At 41.5% G+C, this 19,424-nt stretch overlaps 1 protein-coding gene across 3 annotated transcripts in view; it reads right to left on the reverse strand.

Annotated features, from left to right (window-relative positions):
- Positions 1 to 8,115: 8,115 nt before the first annotated feature.
- Positions 8,116 to 19,424, reverse strand: part of ST8SIA5 (ST8 alpha-N-acetyl-neuraminide alpha-2,8-sialyltransferase 5) — a 66,443-nt gene continuing 55,134 nt past the window's right edge. For all 3 annotated transcript variants that reach the window (XM_075186082.1, XM_075186079.1, XM_075186088.1), the window contains one exon: positions 8,116 to 18,829. In XM_075186082.1, the coding sequence (XP_075042183.1) occupies positions 18,367 to 18,829 (463 nt within the window). In that variant the 3' untranslated portion in view covers positions 8,116 to 18,366. The remainder of the gene's footprint in view (positions 18,830 to 19,424) is intronic.

The following is a 19,424-nucleotide window of genomic DNA, read 5'->3' on the forward strand; positions in this document are numbered from 1 at the left end:
ACTACGAGTTACTTGCACAAATCTCCCTGAAATTATTTTTCATAAGTAGACAAGTTTGATCTAGGCTGTGCATTGTCCTATACAGCTATGTCCAAGTTCTCTGATCATATGCAGTATTGGAGCACTAGACAGGAGACAATGTGACTGCTGAGTGACATTACCTGAGCGCAACCTGTAATGTTTTTGTCATCTAACTCTCCTTAGAGACACAAGAAGCAAACACCAGGGATCACTAATAGTTTCTACAGGGACCGGCTGTGTCATACAACCAAACACAACATAACTCCTGCTAGTGACATGTGTGACTGCTTCAATGGACAAACATTTGTAGGATAAGGAACATTTCTTTTCACCCACTTGGGCTTTTAGAACCACGTGGCAAAAAAAAACCCAGATAAAAAATATTTGTTTAAAAAAAAAAATACAACTTTTAAACATTGAAAAAAACGTGTCCCACCTACATGTTCCCGCAGGATGGTGAGAATAGATAAAAATTATTTTTTATATTTCTAGCTATTTCTTTCCTATATCTGGTTTGTGTTTGAGCAGCGTGGCGAGGTGGGCGGGATGAGATTTGTCTCGAATTGCGTCATTTTGGCCCCATCTCTGCGGCACAAAGATGTGATCCGCACTTGTATTTCTCCAGGAGGGGGAAAAAAATAATAATTGGTAAGTATTCTTAAATAATGTATACATAAAAATTTCCAGTCGTCAGTAAATGAGTGTGAAAAGACCTGAAGAAGAATTACTCTGCCGGTTATACGGAATTTAGGAGGCTGGCACATAGATTATGTATTAGACTGGATTGGAAGAAAATAGGGATAAGGAATTTATATACAAAACTGCCGCTGTCCCTAAAAAAATACCTATTGGCTGGTTTTTCGTGATAGATGGTATTTGAAAACCTCTAAGGTGGGAACTCAAATTCCCCCCCCCCCCCTGAATTAGCGCAGCAGTAAAACTATTACCGTAATAACGGTAATAATGCGCAGGCTGCGATACTTTTACCGGTAACACGGCCAACTGAATTCCCCCCTAAGGGGTATATTTACTAAACTGCGGGTTTGAAAAAGTGGAGATGTTGCCTATAGCAACCAATCAGATTCTAGCTGTCATTTTGTAGAATGCACTAAATAAATGACAGCTAGAATCTGATTGGTTGCTATAGGCAACACCTCCATTTTTCCAAACCCCCAGTTTAGTAAATCTAGCCCTAAGTGTTGCTATACTCTTGTAGTAAGGGGTAAACTTTAGACATTTTGGGGGGAATTCAATCACTAGCAAAGTATCAGAGCCGTGATTTAGATTCCTCGTGATGTCAGGACAATAAAACATGGCTGATTTTTGCTCAGCCCTATAATGACCTGTCTCAGGCTGGAAATTTTGAGGGAAGCAAACAAAAGGAAGGGAATTAATTTTAACAGAATTACATTTCCTTGATGCAAAAGTATAAAATAGTGATATTTACCTTACTGTATAACAATGTTTATTAATAAATACCTTTATTTACACAGCAGCAAAATAGTATGCACTCTCTACAGAGAATGTTTAATCATTCCTGCCCCTGAGCCAGAGAAGCTTACAGTCTAAATTCTCTACCACCCAAACAAGATGATTATGTTCATCAGTTCGCCAATTAACCCATCAGTGTGTTCAGACCTTGGTGGGAAACTGGAATATCTGGAGGGAGCCCAAATAACCAGCGTTGTACAGATAGTGCCCTGGCCAGAACAGCACCCTCGGCACCAACGTTGTGAGGCAGCAATGCTAACCACTGTGCTGTCCATAGGACTGCATACATACTCTGTTCCACTGTGTTGCCCAATGACAAAGTTTGGCTTTCAATGTGCTCACAGCTCATATACAAATGTGTGTGGTAGTTTGTATAAGACATGAGAAGGGGGCAATTTTAGTTGGACCAGCTGAGTAGCTAGGTACACCCCCTGGTGGCGGTATCGGGAAATGCAATCGCAACACAGCCCACACGGCAGGATAAACAATCTGACCTTCCAAAGGGCCACACATCATCATCATCACCATTTATTTATTTATATAGCGCCACTAATTCCACAGCGCTGTACAGAGAACTTGCATCAGTCCCTGCCCCTTTGGGGCTTACAGTCTAAATTCACTGAGAGAGAGAGGGAGAGAGAGAGAGAGAGGGAGAGACTAGGATCAATTTAATAGCAGACAATTAACCTACCAGTACGTTTTTGGAGTGTGGGAGGAAACCAGAGCACCCGGAGGAAACCCACACAAACACGCGGAGAACATACAAACTCCACACAGATAAGGATTACCCTTAATCTCGGAAATAAGGTAAAACAATACATAGAGACAACTATCTATAATAACAAAGCAGGCACTTTACACAAGTGTTACAAGCTATAACAAACACATCTGACAATCCAGCAGGAAGGAGCTGGGTGAGGGCTCAGAGAGTTTTATGCATACTTACCCACTCTCCCAGACTGTCCGGGAGACTCACAGATCCCGGGTAGGCCTCCCGGACTCCCGGTATAGCAGATAATTGTCCCGCATCCTGCCCACTTCCCTGTGCTGTATGGGAGCCTCAATCACACGATTCTCCGCAAATCGCGTTATTTTGCCCCAGCCCCGTGACATAATTGGGGCTGGGCCAAAATGGCGCAATTTGCCGCAACCCGACCCCCTCCCGGAGGACAAAAACTAAATGTCAGCAAGAATGATTTTATGTCGCTGTTCACGACACTGCGCAGAGAACAGACGACGGTGTGGATTACGCTGCTGGACCCTGATCCCCTGGATTCCATTCTCAGTCTCTGTTTTATAGGCTGAGTTTACAGGTGGCCGCTTGGCCTGTTAAAGTAAAACAAAAGGGTCTATTGATCATGGTAAACATTGGGCCTGATTCATTAAGGAGCGTAAATGCCGTTATGTGCCGGATTTTGCGCTAAACTGCTCTGCGCATTCCCAGAACCCGCCCGTATGCCAGAGAACGCAGCAACGTCCAATTCACCTTCAAGCGCAAAGGACCCTAACTACAGCCTACGATTTCATGGGAGGAACAGAGAAGGGACTGGGCGTATGCCCGTAGTCAGTGTACAGTCAGGACGTGCCAAGCTGGAGAGCACACCGCAGCGTCCGATTCAAACTCTGGGCATCACTCAGGTACATAATTTTCAGTTGTATCACTTGCACCATCTACAGGTCGGGTGTAAGTGCTGATTACTAGTGATGACGGCTGTGTATGCTGCTAGGACATGTGTTTGCAATCAGGAGCAACTGTAAAAATTAATTTGTACAGTAGACATTATTAACATCCTAATAAATGTATTCCATGGGGGAAATTTTTTTAATTCTTTTTGTTTTTTTCATTACTGACTATATTATTATTAACAGTGACAATCATTGAATATTTTTTTTCTGTACGTTCTCCTGGGACTTTATATCTCCCCTAATTATTGTGGGTATCCTGCGTTGTATTGCGCCAGAGCAGAGCAGAACGGTCCTACACACCAGAGACCTTTCTTCAGGTCAGCTTGTAGGTGAATACGGACGTGCGTACGCCCAATCTACGTGCGTTTTTTTTTTCTAAAAAAGCGCACTATACGTTCGTTTTGCATTTTTCCTTAATGAATCAGGCCCGTTATGTATCACGGCGAATCGCAGACATACCTAATGCAGTACTGCTGCTATGCCTTATCTGTGAGGAGTTTGTATGTTCTCCCTGTGTTTGCGTGGGTTTCCTCCGGGTGCTCTGGTTTCCTCCCACACTCCAAAAACATACTGGTAGGTTAATTGGCTGCTATCAAAATTGACCCTAGTCTCTCCCTTGCTGGCTATCTGTCTCCCTCTCTGTCTGTCTTTGTGTGAGTGTGTGTCTATATTACGGAATTTAGACTGTAAGCTCCAATGGGGCAGGGACTGATGTGAGTGAGTTCTCTGTACAGCGCTGCGGAATTAGTGGCGCTATATAAATAAATGGTGATGATGATGATGATGATTTACTATGCTGTAATGTCTGTGTCCTCCGGGTTTACAGGAGGGTGAACTGCTGCATCTCATTCTTTCTCTGTATGTCAAATACCATTAAGAAGTTGCTCACTCCCTACTGCCACATCTCTTTGAAAGTCCATACTACATCAAGACTTTTCAGGATTTCTCCACCAAAAAAAATTAAATATATACTGTAAGGGGGCTGTACGTAGTAATATAATAATATCTACTGCCGGCTGCCCTCGTCTGTACAAATACAGCTGTCTGCATTTTAAAATAAGTATTTGTTGAATAAAAGTCCCATGAGAACTTCTGTTATGAAGTACGGGACTAAAGTAAATGCTGAACGGGTATTTTTGTTTTCAATAAAGCGCCACTAATTCCGCAGCGCGGTACAGAGAGTGTATATATATTAGAAAACAATGGGCAATCACCCTGTACAAGTAAAAATCCGGTACCTGGGTCAAAAAACTTTGTAAAGTAAAAAACAGATGGCGCTCAGGAAATGCTACATAAAAATTAAAGATGTTTTATTCCATAAATGATAGAGACGTTTCCAGTTTTGCTTGAAAATAAGACCACGCGGGTCTCGAAACGTCAATATCATTTATGGAATAAATTACCCTTAATTTTTTCTTATTTATTATTAAGGATAAATTGTATTTGTAATTTTTTCTACAGCCCCCTAGTATCTGTTTGCTACATATATATATATATATATATATATATATATATATATATATATATATATAAATATATATTCACATTATTATATATGAGATACATTTTACTCTCATTCTACAATCAGACTCCAATCAGTCAATATCATTACTCTGATACTTATAATGGAAAAGTACCTGTTGCCTGATTCTTGTTTATTGAAGGATCCGTATCCAGAGAATCACATCAGCCAGTACAGTGATTGGTAATGTATCTCCCAGAGAGCCGGGACTCAGAGAAGAACGCAGGGACTCCTAAATAAACCACTGGGGCAGCAGGTTGGTGTTACTGGGTGCAGAGCAGCTGGTGTCAGGCAGGGGGATGATCTGCAGCTGCAGAGCTTTGCTCAGTGTCCTCCTGGGGGTCTGGCAGGGGCTGCAGACACTGTGCGCCATGCGTGCGCTCCCAGGTTGCTAAGGACGCGCTTACAGGCGCGGCTGTGTGTGTACAGCCGGGGGAGGCGCAGGGCGTGTGCTGGGTAATACATGGGTGACAGGGTCACTAGGAAACAGGTTGTGTACTACACAATACACACTAACAATCACACTGTGCATAGTACTGTGTCACTGGGGATAAACCGCTGCCTCCACCATTCTGCCAGCAGTGCCAGTCACTGCCTCTCTGAGGCTACATTGTATCATCTGTACCCACCTATTCCTTCCTGTAACATAGACTGTGCTGGAGATGACCCACGGGCAATATTCAAGTATTAAAATGATTGTGGCATTATGGAAATATAATTAATTTTGTTGGAAGAGCTTTTTATATTTAATAAGACTGTCATAGAGACTGAAATATTTCCGATTTAAAATGAGAAAATTCCCAATTACTATATATTATGGTGTATTGATTAGTTGCCCGGGGTATGTCTGCCCCCTGGGGATGTTTCCTGTGTAATAACAGTGACATGACAGAGGAGGAGGCAGATTCAGCAGTATGCTAGTAGCATAAAAAGAAAATAAATCCCCTGTCAATATACAAATAGGAAATGAAGTCCAATTGTTTTTGTTGCATGATAAAGTTATATAAATATGTAGTTATGTTTTATGACAATAACTTCATTTTATGACACAGTATGTTCTGTGTTGTCTCTAGGTAATCTCACACTATTCAGTAGTTTCAGTACCCAGGTATACAAAACAGCGGTGATGTAGAAATTTTGCACAAATTAAGGATGTAGATTACAGGTCTACGACTATATCTGGTCTACGGCAGTTCTTTCAGAGTGTATTCAATGACACTTACCTGTAATTCATTCATTATCTATCATGTTAGATCATAATCAGTAAACTAAATGGTGTTCTTGTAAGATGAAAATACCGTTCAGAAGATATATGTGTCCACGAGTCCAAAAAACATAGAAATAGAAATTATATATGGGATAGTGAATCTCCTACATGTAAAATACCGTATTTCCCCATGTATAAGACGCACCTTTTTCCCAAAAATTTTAGGTCCAAAACCTGGGTGCGTCTCTTATACAGGGGTAGCGATACAGGGGCAGCGGAGGGGGGGGGGGGTGATCCAGTAGGAGGGGGACAGGCAGCGGGGATGCAGAAGGCAGAGTGTCAGCGGGGATCCAGCAGGCGGGGACAGGCAGCGGGGATGCAGAAGGCAGAGTGTCAGCGGGGATCCAGCAGGCGGGGGACAGGCAGCGGGGATGCAGAAGGCAGAGTGTCAGCGGGATCCAGCAGGCGGGGACAGGCAGCGGGGATGCAGAAGGCAGAGTGTCAGCGGGATCCAGCAGGCGGGGACAGGCAGCGTGTCAGCGGGGATGCAGAAGGCAGAGTGTCGCCACGATCCAGCAGGCGGGGACAGGCAGCGGGGATGCAGAAGGCAGAGTGTCAGCGCGATCCAGCAGGCGGGGACAGGCAGCGTGTCAGCGGGGATGCAGAAGGCAGAGTGTCAGCGGGGATCCAGGAGGAGGGGGACAGAGGCACAGTGGCAGCGATTGCAGGGAGAGTGTGCTGCCCGGCTGCTCTGATCACAATCAGAGCAGCCGGCCATTACACTCTCCCTGCCTTTTTTGACAGCTACCGTAATATTTTTTTTCCAAATTTCGGAACCAAAAGTAAGGTGCGTCTTATACATGGGAGCGCCTTATACATGGGGAAATACGGTATATGGATATTAGAAGTCACCGACTTGAACCGCTCACAGTTAGTTCATTTCTTGAACCATTCCATCAAATTGGTTTGGAAATTCGGTCAAACGTCTTGAAATTTTAGAACCGGTTAAATAGTCAGGAAATTAAAAAGGTTCAAACATGTTTTAAGTCTATTTCACCGTATGCTGATGTCTGTGCAACAGCTTGGGATTGGTTTGCTAGTGTGCACGCGTAAACTTGTGTAAATTTGGCAGTTTTACATTGCGAACCGTGAACTGTGAACGCAGTACTGTACGCAGATTCGTTTTACAAAAAAGTTAACATACTTCTATATTAATAACAAATATTTTTGGGATTGTGTTGAAAAAAAAAAAAAAGCCCCCAATTTGCTATTAGGTAGGGGATGGGGGGGGGGGGGGTTATATTAAGGAGAGGGGCTGATTCTGAATTAATAGGGGTTTGATTGGCCCGGCAGGAAATCTAATTTGCATGCTGTGTTTTGCTTAAAACCGCGCTGCATGAAAACAAGACTTACGCTGGTGAACGCAACTTAAATAAGAAATGAATAAGAAACAATTTTTCCCTATTATTTTTATTATTGATTACAGTATTAAGGGTTGTGAATTAATTTTAGGAAATCTTTATTCCCCCATGCATTCTGATGTTACTGTATATTAAACATATGTATAGTGCACAGCCTGCAGAGTATTCTGTCTGTCTGAATACAGCAAGTACTGTATAGAGCGTTGGCTAACCTGTGACTCTCCAGGTGTGAAACTACAAGTCCCAGCATACCCTTCCAGCAATAGGCTGCCATATATGGCCAAAGCATGCTGGGACTTGTAGTTTCACAACACCTGGAGTGTCACAGGTTATCCAACGTTGGTATAGACAGAGCATACTTATACCCAGATTCAAATGGAGATGTTTCTTGACATCCGCTATTTCAATATGGATGGACGCACGTACAAATTGCGTTCAATTTTTTTTAAACGCAAATCGCTTTCCGATTGTTTCTCTTAATGAATCAGGCCCGATATGTAGACTTGTGGCATGCCATGGCATAAACTGCTATTAATAAGACAGTTTATATACAGAACCAAGCCTGTGACTTGGGACATGTGGGGGACTCTTACAGATATATGGCAGCATGTAGTAAGAAGATCTAAGACAGTAGAGTTTAAGCTATTTTGGAGGAGGGGGAGGTCTCCACACTAACAGTAAATCAGGTATTGTGCAGCGTGTATAACACTTTGTAGTGTTATGTTGTTAAATAAAAAACACAAGACAATCAAACTCACCACAAAATATTTGTGTCTAATCCGCATATTTATGTCTTTATTTTAACCCCATCGTTGTCAAACGAAAATCACAAAGATCATTTCCTTCTAAACACAGTGACAGACAAGAGTTACCATCGTAGCGGTCTACGGTTATGGCTTACATCAATTTTGGCGCATATCACAGTTATATTTGAGGAGTTGGATTGAGCAATCAACCATAATAGCATAGCAGTTCCCTGGCATACAGAAACAACACTACTAGTACTTCATGTAGCATAAAAGATTCCTAAACAACATATCTGCATTTTCCTCGGAAATCGCTTTAAAACGTCCTTAAATGTTAAGTTTCACCTGTCCCTTACACTGGGAACCATTGACGTCACTGACATGTATCCTGCCTGCATTCCTCAATGTTGTCACTGGTTCCTAGTGAATGGATAATCTGCTTTTTGATGAATATTATCTGCAGTTCCAGATTATGTCACCAGGGGTTGCCATTACTCTTCTAGAGTTTACGCTATATTTCTGCCCAAATTAGACATTGGACCGGTATTGTACTTTAGAGACACAATATATCCATGATTCATGGTATTCGGGGGTTGGCAGCGATGGTTTCGGATGAAGAAGAATAGTGGAGACCACCCGTTTTGCGGCTACGTGCACTTCAGCTGCATAAGTGTCCTTACTGGGAAGTGAAAAGAATAGTCCGTACATCGGTACAGCTGTATGGCTTGTGGTTTTCATGTTATCATAATTATTTGGGGGTGGGGGACTAACAAATTATATGATGAATCTTTATCATAATAAACAAACATTTTGAAATTTTGCAATTGCATTTAACATAGTTATTTGACATTCGACATTCATTGTGACACTATCACTTTCTAGTCACTTACGTCTTCCATATCGCCACTTCTAAATGTCCACTTCAAGCACTGCGTGTGTGTACTATATATAAATATATATAAATATATATATATATATATTTCACAAACTAGTGTTTCATAGGCAAAGCACAGGCTGTAACCTTGATATGATTACTAGACATAAGTGTACAATTTCATTACTATGCATGCACAAATAAATGGCTATAGGCACTTGCCCTTGTTCTTTGAAAATACACAAAACAGCATTGTCGTCTTTGCAAACAAAACGTGTAAAAGGCCGATGAAAACGTTTCATTGTATTCGACAGAAATGATCAGCGAAAAATTGTAACATCAAAGAATAAAGTTTAAAATAAGGCTGTTCCGTTATCATAGCGGGATTCATGTCCAATGATTGTCACACTTGTTGCAATAATGTATTAACAAGAAATCTGTGTGTGTATATATATATATATATATATATATATATATATACACACACACATTTTATGCTCTGCATACACAAAAACCTGTTGCTGAAATTATAATTCAAACTCAATCATTGCTATATGATTAGAAATCTCCAATACAACGTTTTTGATATTAGATTTATATTATGTAAATTTAATCTGTAAGATTGATATACATTAGGCCCTGTACAACGTGCCCAGCGGACCAGCCCATAGACACCAGACATGTCTGTCCTTCAGATTAGTACCTATGTTGATATATGTTAGTTGTATCCATTTCGCTCATTATCTTTCATCGTACATTTATTTGTACTTTCGACCGTTTCAGAGTAGAAGACATACGGCCATTTATAGTCCATAATAATGTATCATCTTGTTAATGATAAACCCATTGCCCACTCACGGCTCATTCAGCGTTTTATTATATTAATATCTTATAATACTATAAGTAATAATAGAGTTTAAATTGGTTATATGATCATTATAAATTCACTATTTTCATTTAGCAGCATAATAGGGAGAAAGAGACAAACCCACAGGACACATGAATCATAGACAGACATATAAACAGTATAAAATCACACACAGACTGACGCATCAATTACTAAACAGGAACATACAACACAATACAACACCTGCAGATCACAGCAGTCAGACAGCAGGTCGGTAGACTTACTACTGAGAGCTGAATCCAACAAATAGATCCAACAGTGCCACAACGAATTGTGGCAGCCGCCTCTTACGCCAACCGGTTATCAGCCGTAACTGGGGGCATGTGTACCAGTCAGTTATCACAGGCCTTGACCCTCCTTTGTATGGCACCAACATGTTACATAGTGCTGTACAGAGTATTCCCTACCACGGGGGAGCGTGCACACACAAACACATGCAGACACACACACAGACACACAGACAGACACACACAGACACACACACACACACAAACACACACATAGACACACACACACAGACACACAGACACACACACATACACAAGCAGACACACACACAGACACACAAAAACACACACACACACACACACAATTTAGTGAAAAGCCATTTAACCTACTAGCATGTTTTTGGATTGTGGGACACACAAAGTAGATCCTTAACCAGACTATCACCAACGATAGCACAGGTTGCCCCTGCAGTCAGAGAGGGGTGTGATATTGGGAACCTTAACACTCACGTTTTTCTGTGTCCATTCATCAAGGCAGACTCTGGATACCAATTAACATAAAACACAGCTTACTATACAAAGACAAAACATCGCAAAACGCTACATCACACAATAATATACAATATAGAAGTCCACCAGACACTTTTGGGAACCAATGGAGATTGTTATGCATACACACCTATAATCAAACTCTATACAGAATTTGGAAGGAAAGAAGGACGGCTGGCTCTAATCCCACCGCTGGCACCAGTAATCACGGCTTGTGATAGGCATAAGGGCTAGTCCATTGCACAATAGCTCAATGCAAAATAGAGGGCACTTTATTGATATAGCCTAAGGGGTACACCACTCTTTACAGACCGCATAACTACCTGCCGCTCATCACACCCTTGGCATAAGGACCCAGATTCCTTTCATGCCCGCCCCTTGCCCTAAGACTGCCGCAACCGAAGCTGAGCCTCCTGTAAGGGCTCTCCCCAGATGTTCTTGGACAACACATAAACACACATGTATACTATACTTTTATTTACATTAGATCCCTCTAATAAATATAAACCATGTATGGACTTCCTACCACAGCCATAACTGTATGTGTGGATTTCACGTGTTAACTTGGACTCCACCCAAATGAAAAATCCAACTGAGAGTGGAAAATGCAGCACGCTGTGCGGTAAATCACTAGCGTGTCGGCTTATTTGGCACCATAGGATTCCATATTGTCTTTTTCCCCCTCCGCTTTCATGTATTTGAAACATGTGACAACACAAACATGTGAAAGAGACCCTAAATTTAGAGCAAAGTACAAAGATCCGGTGATGTAGCGATGAACGTGTGTGGTTTTGCTCTCAAGAAGAACTTTACATAACGAGAACATTTCAACAACAGACCATTCTCAGTGATGTCACTGGTTCCTAGTGACTGGATAGGCTGCACTCTCAGTGATGTCACTGGTTCCTAGTGACTGGATAGGCTGCACTCTCAGTGATGTCACTGGTTCCTAGTGACTGGATAGGCTGCATTCTCAGTGATGTCACTGGTCCCTAGTGACTGGATAGGCTGCATTCTCAGTGATGTCACTGGTTCCTAGTGACTGGATAGGCTGCATTCTCAGTGATGTCACTGGCTCCTGGTGAATAGATAGGCTGCATTCTCAGTGATGTCACTGGTTCCTAGTGAATGGATAGGCTGCATTCTCAGTGATGTTACTGGTTCCTAGTGAATGGATAGGCTGCATTCTCAGTGATGTGACTGGTTACTAGTGAATGGATAGGCCGCATTCTCAGTGATGTCACTGATTCCCAGTGACTGGATAGGCTGCATTCTCAGTGATGTCACTGGCTCCTAGTGACTGGATAGGCTGCATTCTCAGTGATGTCACTGGCTCCCAGTGACTGGATAGGCTGCATTCTCAGTGATGTCACTGATTCCCAGTGACTGGATAGGCTGCATTCTCAGCGATGTCACTGGTTCCTAGGGACTGGATAGGCTGCATTCTTAGTGATGTCACTGGCTCTTAGTGAATAGGCTGTATGAATATAAAGGGGTGTTGACAAGCCATTTTGGGCAATACCAAGCCCGGTTTTCAAATTGGCAATGCCATGAAGGCTTCGCAATTATCTCAACCCTACAACAGAGGTGCGCAACCTTTCGGTCAGGAACTCAAGTGAGGTTCCAGAATTAACATACAATACATTCTATTGAGAACCTTCTCGTCCCAGTACAATGGTACAATAAATCCCACCCCACAAGCTAACTGCCTAGGCGTTATCCTTGACTCAGAACTATCCTTTGTTCCCCACATCTAAATCATGTTACATACATCTAAGAAGCATTTCCAGAATACGCACATATCTCATAAAAGACACTGCAAAAACATTAATTCTTGCATTCATCATCTCCCGCATTGACTATTGCAATTCCCTCATTACTGGTCTTCGCCGAATCAGACTCTTACCCCTACAATCCATCTAATTTTCCTTGCAAATCGATCTTCCTCTGCTAATTCACTCTGTCAGCCTCTACATTGGTTGCCTGTTTTTCACCGAATACAATATAAAATCCACAAATCTACACCAACTCTGAGGGTCAAAGGTGGAGTGATTGGAAAGAAATTGGTGGAAGAAGTCAGTATTGAAGTAATGTTATTTAAAGAGGCTGCCCCTTCATGGTAGCCAATGAGGCAGAAGGAAAAGAGGTTGTGTGTAAAGTGTGGGAAGACCGAGTTAGAGGAAATGGAGCAGAGATGTGAAAACACTAAGTCCAGGAATCTTCCCTGCCAATGGTTGGGAGATGACGTGTGTTGGGGGGGGATGGACGGAGAACCAATGCAAGATGAGTTTTAGAAGCTGCGGTGTCAGTAGGTTTTTTGTTGGGATGTTGAGTTACACCAGAATAGGAAGTAGGTCAGATAGACCTGGAGGTGGAATACAGAGAAGAGACAAATGGTATGGACTTCAAAGGAGGAGAGGAAGGGGGCCAGTGGTATGACTTGGATGAGTAGGAAGTCTTCTCCAACATCTCGTCAGCCACTGGGTCAAGAAGTGCGGGTGATGGTGAGACCTCTGTAGGAGAGGGCTACAGGGGAAGCGGTAACTGAGTAATCCCAGTAATGGCAAGTAGGCTGATTGAATTAGAGAGGAACGAGATGTGGGAGGACGTGAGATTGTTTCAGATGTACCTAGCGTTCCAAAGTGCGCAGGGACAAGGGAGGGGTGTGACAATGAAATTAGAAGGTTTGGAGGTACATGGTGCGTGTGACATTTTCTAGACTTTTTTTATATCTTCCACATTGAGATTTTACACAAATATTTCAGGTTTATTTGCTTGTTAAAATGATACTTTGTCGTAGTAGTATAATAAGGGTCTACTAAGAGCTTCTGTCCAACAATCACATGCATTTTAGAGCACATTACACGTATATTATAACATATTAAGCACACAAATCTTCACAAAGACTGTGATACAGCAGTCACTATACAGATATGATTGCTCACATTCTGTCATATATCCTGTAGTGCATAGAAAAACATCCAGGGGGCAGTATTTCACAAAACTTCCAGACTGCAACTTCCCAAATGCTAAGATCTGTTGTTAGATGAGCAGATTCAAAAAAAAGTACATCAAGAATTATTATTAACGCCCGAGGAAAGCAACCTGTTGCTGTCCAGCTGGGCATGATGTGACTTATAGTTCCACAAAAGTTGGAGAGGGCAGAGCTTGGCTTGACCTAAAATATTACCATTGCCTACAATTTGGTGGCTGAACCAATTATGCTGAAAGCAATTATTTTCCTTTAGCTAATGGTAATTTTATAATATTTTATGGAAATAAATCATTATAGCAATGACAAGGCATAAAAGCATTCCCGTCACCAGGCAGTTCCTCTATAGCAGGCCTGTCCAACCTGCGGTCCTCCAGGTGTTGTGAAACTACAAGTCCCAGCATGCCCTTTCAGCTATCAACTGGTTGTCTACCGGCAAAGCATGCTGGAGCTTGTAGTTTCACAACACCTGGAGGGCCGCAGGTTGGACAGGCCTGCTCTATAGCATTCACAAGCTCAGCAAATCTTACCCTACAGTGATGAGCTCTAAACAGGTTGAAACAGTCTGAATGTAAATGGAAGTCTGTTTCCAAGTACTTGCCTGTGTTATGCTCTAATACCCACTGGCTCAATGGCGGGTCTGTAAAACTCTTACAAATACTGTGCGCATTATTTAAATTGAAATAATAAACAGATAACTCTTCATTTTAGAAGCTCAAAGGGGAAGGTTTTACTGCTCCTTTGTAGCTCATTGTTAAGACTTCACCTTGAGTACTGTGTATACAGTTCTGGAGGACACATCTCTAAAAAGACATTAATGCAATAAAATTAAAATACAGAGGACAGCTGCTCAAAATGTTCATGGGCTGTATAACAAAACATATTATTATTATTATTATTATCGTTTATTTATATGGTGCTACAAGAGTCCTGCAGGGTTGTACAGTAGTTAAAACAAAATGGATACACAAGACAAGCGGCGTGACATAATATAACATGACATGGGGTAACAGAGGACAGATAGTGCAGACAGATTAACAGTGAAGTGATACAGTTAACATAAAATATGAATTGTCTCAGTTATAACATAGTTAAGGGTTAAAATACCTGAAGTATTTCTTGTGTTTAATTTCTAAAGTCAGACCGTGAAAAAGAAAATCTTCTGATTCAAATGACATCCTCCCTTACAGAAATCACCCTTCTAGTCAAATGTCCTGTGTCTCCCTGAAAGGAAGAATTTTCACGCCTAAGCAGGCTCACTGGCTCCCAAATCACAGGGTCCCATCTGAAAATCTAGATTAAAGGTCTTTCTGGTAAAGTCAGGGGATTTGGGTATGGAAAGGTTTATCAATTAACAAAAGGATGTGAAATCCATTTGCTGGGTAGACAAAGAGACTTCAGACAACTTCAACAGACACCAGCTGCCTATGCATTTATATAGACAAATATAAACTTCAAAACGCACTTCTTCATTTTTCCTGTTTGGAAAAATCTTTGTACCAATTTAAAGTCAGGGGCAGAAAATTCATATATTGTGTGAATTATAAATAACCGCAGAACAGAGAACCTACAGTGATTACATATCGTCCATCGCCCACTTACTAATGTCATAGTAATATCATCTTTTATATGCAAATGTGTGGGAAATTATGACCTGTCTGTTAAATGGGGAATCACAGCAGAAGATATGGTAGGTATACAAATTTTGGACATTTTCTGAACAAGTTATGATTCACACACAGGGTGTTGATCTCCCCTCCATATTTGCATATACACTTCCTCTCTGAGGTACCTCCTAGGAGAACATGTTCATAAACCCCTTGCATGTTATAAAAAATTGACCGTTTTTTGGACTCAATCCAATTAAAGAGCTGTTAATCTTATTCTCCCTTGTCCCAGGCATACAGACGATATGATCTATGTAAGTGTTATATTTCTGTAGTTTTATCCCTTTATGTTGTAACTATATTGCTTTGTATCTTTTTACATTAAAAGTAAAATGTAATAAGTTTGTCTTTGATACTTTGAAGAATCCATGTGAATTTTAAGAAGAGAAGTATTGTCTTGTTTAGGGAGCAGAGTGTGGGCCAGTGTGTACATTTGTGTGACAGTGTTTTGGGGTCCTGTTGTATAATATAACAGGTGGTGGCAGTGATTAGGTATGGATGGATGTGAGAGACCTGCTTTAGGGTGAGGACAAGATTGAGTGCTGAAATCCTGTTTAACTCTTTGCAATAACATCCAAAACATGCTGGGAGTGCATTCGAGACAAACAGGCTAGACAGAGAACAAGCATGAGGGATGAGGCATGGGACATAAGTAAGATCATGTGCCTGGGGCGTGTATAAAGGGTAGGTAGGGTAGAAACGAGAGGGGGGAGGACCCTGCTCCAGAGAGCTTACAATCTATTGGGTGGGGTTTGACACAAGAGGCTTAGAGGGGAGTTGTTCAGTGATGGCGGAGGGGTGTATTGGAAGGTTTAATGAACACGTGGGTTTTTAGGGAACCTGTAAACCTTTGAAGGCTGAGGGGAAGAGTTTTAGGGCTGGGGCAGCACAGGAGAAGTCTTGGGGGTAAATTTATCAAGCTGAGGGTTTGAAAACGTGGACATGTTGCCTATAGCAACCAATCAAATTCTAGCTGGCATTGTGTAGAATGCACTAAGTAAATAACTAGAATCTGATTGGTTGCTATAGGCAACATCTTCTCTTTTTCAAACCCGCAGCTTGATAAATTTAACCCTTGGAATTGGAGGTGGGAGTGAGATGTGGTTAATACTATCTATTCGGTAAAGAGAGATATTTGCATTAATCTCTGAGTAATGTAATGAACTTCACACAAACAATAAATTTACATATTCGTGGCAGGCCGGAATTATGTAATGAGTTTTATATTAGTACAATCGATTAAATATATACTCAATTATTACTGGGTATTTCTAATATAGTATTCCAGATTATTGCATTGTCTGTGTTTCAACTAGAGGAACCTGGCAAACCGTGTGTTCTTGAGGTAAGTGCTATAGAGTTAAACATGGAGCAATATTAACAACAACTATTAATTACTAGAACTATTTCATCAATTTATGTTCATTATACCTTCGAAATAAAAGAACGTAACATACCTCAGAACCACCCACAACTCATAGGCCAATAAACTCTAAATTAAAGAACAAAAAGTGACTATTCATTTTAATCTCAAATTCTCACAGACACGATTCCCCATTTTGAAGATGTATTTTAAATAATATCATTTTCTGAGGTAAAATGACTAAAGTCAGATTGAAGAATCTAGAATTAGTGAGCATAAGATTGCAAACATTTTCCTGAGTTTTAACTGCAAAAAAATACGGTCTCGTTCATTTTTATTGCCTTTTTTGACATTTATAAGACAAAAAAAAGACACTTTCGAAAGAATTTTTTTTTAGAAATTGAAGAACTTAGACATGTCCAAACGACAGTGGCTTTAAAGGATATTTACATCCCTTGGAGTTTTTTACATTTTCTTGTGTAACACACCATGATGGATGTACTACACTAATCAACACGAAGTACTCGATAATGTGGCAAAACAAATGTAAACCAACCATTTGCGCAAATTAATTAAGAACAGAAAAGTGGAAATCAGTGGGAAGGTAATATAGCCTCTGTACGTGCCAGTTAATTTCAGACAGAAAAGGCATAAAATGGCGTTAACTCCTTTGCAATAGAATTCTTTTTCCCTTATTTTGGTGTGTTTTGAATAATCAATATATTATTATTATCATATAATTATATTGTGGAACGTGACCTTTCACATCAGTCCATGCCCCACTGGAGCTTACAATCTAAATTCCCCACCACTCACACACACACATACTGAAACTAGGGTACATTTTATCAAAAACCAATTAACCTACCAGTATGTGTTTTTGGAGTGTGGGAGGAAACCGGAGCACCTGGAGGAAACCTACGCAAACACTGGGAGAACATACAAACTCCCCACAGATAGGGCTCTGGCCAGAATCGAACTCATGAACCAGCGCTGTGAGTCAGCAATGCTAACCACTGTGTCACCGTGCTGCCCTACTAGGGTACGTACATAGTGGAAATTTGCTTCCCCCTGTGGTACGTTGAGCCATGGGCTGAAATCTGGTTGTGATCTTTGATTCCTACATAGATTGGCAATCATGATAATTCCTCGGATGATGGACCATGGATTAATGTGAATAGCGCTTGTCTCATCAATGGTCCGTCATGCGTCTACCATGCCGGTCCTATAACATTTCCTGTTTGGGCTCCATTCGGAGGACCGTACCGGTAGTTTACATCATAACCATAGAGTGATCCGGTGCTTTTCCCTACTGACCTTCAAAGGGATATAAAAAATAAATGCACGAGATGGTTGATAATAGAGCACTATGGTGATTGTGAAAGCCAAGCCAGCGATCAGCGCCCTTTGTAGATTAATGGTGGATGCTGGTAAATACAATGTGTGCTGTCTTCTCATGTGCTTTGTTGATTTGTCGCTATCAAACCAGGGCTGATGGCAATACATTTTTTTGTTTGTTTGTTTTGGCTTAACCATATTCCTCTTCCCCGTCGTAAAAAGTCTTTGAAGCGAAGCCGGCAAATGCCGGCTCACCTGGAGGCCTCGTCCTATATATAGTCTGCTCAGAGCATTATTGCATAATTTCAGTTTAAACGTTCAGCACGCGTGCCGTGTGGCGTGTGGGCTCGGCTTCTTAGCAGCATGTCGCTGTGTGGACGCGGAGGATGCCCTTGCTGTGCATGTGAATAAAGTTGAATATCTCCGAAGGCATGGCATGGAAGCCCGGTCGGGGTTTGACGTTGTCATAATAGTGATGAGTGATGAAGACCCCTGATGGGTTCATAGGGAAACCCCAAAAGCCGTAGAGGTGGACCTCGTCGCACAGTTCCAGAGCGGCCGTGACTAGGATCAGGCCGCTGCTGATGCGTTTAGCGCGGACGCCCTGGATGAGCCAGAAGCGGGAGACGTTGATGAGATACTGAGGGTGGAAATAGTAGACCGACTGCTGTGACTCAAAGTCATCGAGGACATACTTTACCCGGATAGAAACATCAGTGTTTCGGGTGTTGTAGAAGGCTGGGAGGAGAAAAGATGCGTTCTCGTACCCCTGTAACACGTCGTAGAAAGGTTTCCGCCATTTCTCCAGCTTCTGGAACCTGGTAAGGAAGAACGTAACATCTATGAGTCTCCCAAGTTCATGATACATAGGGCAGAATCCATGGAACTTATTCATACTGGTATTGGCAGCCACAAGGAGGGGAAATTTAAAGGGACTCTAACCCTATAATTAGTTATTTTACCTTTGTATCAGTCTAATCTAAATATCAAGGAATGCACAAAAGTATTCTAGTTGTAGGACTTTATCTATTTTCTGTAAGTTTGCTTAATATTGAGTAGAGTTGCCATTGTTTCAGTTCTCTTTCTAATCCCTTTATCTGCTCCCAGAGCTCTCCTATCAGTCTTATTACAATGTGATAATCCTCTCACAACACAATGCCTTTGGAGTGCGGAATAGCTGCAAGACATTGGTGTTACGAAGGGCAAAGCATGACACAATTGTTGTGTGTGTGGTCCGGTCAAGAAAGGACTGAAATATGGCAGTGAGCAGACAATGAGGTAAGAGACACGGAGCATTAAGTGCGCTCATGTATTGCAACATTAAACTATATCTAGCATATACATGACTTTTGAGATTACTGTTCCTTTGAGAAAAAAGCTACACGTCTATTATCACAAGCATTATATGCCGCA

The sequence above is a fragment of the Mixophyes fleayi genome, chromosome 1 (genome assembly GCF_038048845.1).
Source record: "Mixophyes fleayi isolate aMixFle1 chromosome 1, aMixFle1.hap1, whole genome shotgun sequence".
Lineage (NCBI taxonomy): Eukaryota > Metazoa > Chordata > Amphibia > Anura > Limnodynastidae > Mixophyes > Mixophyes fleayi.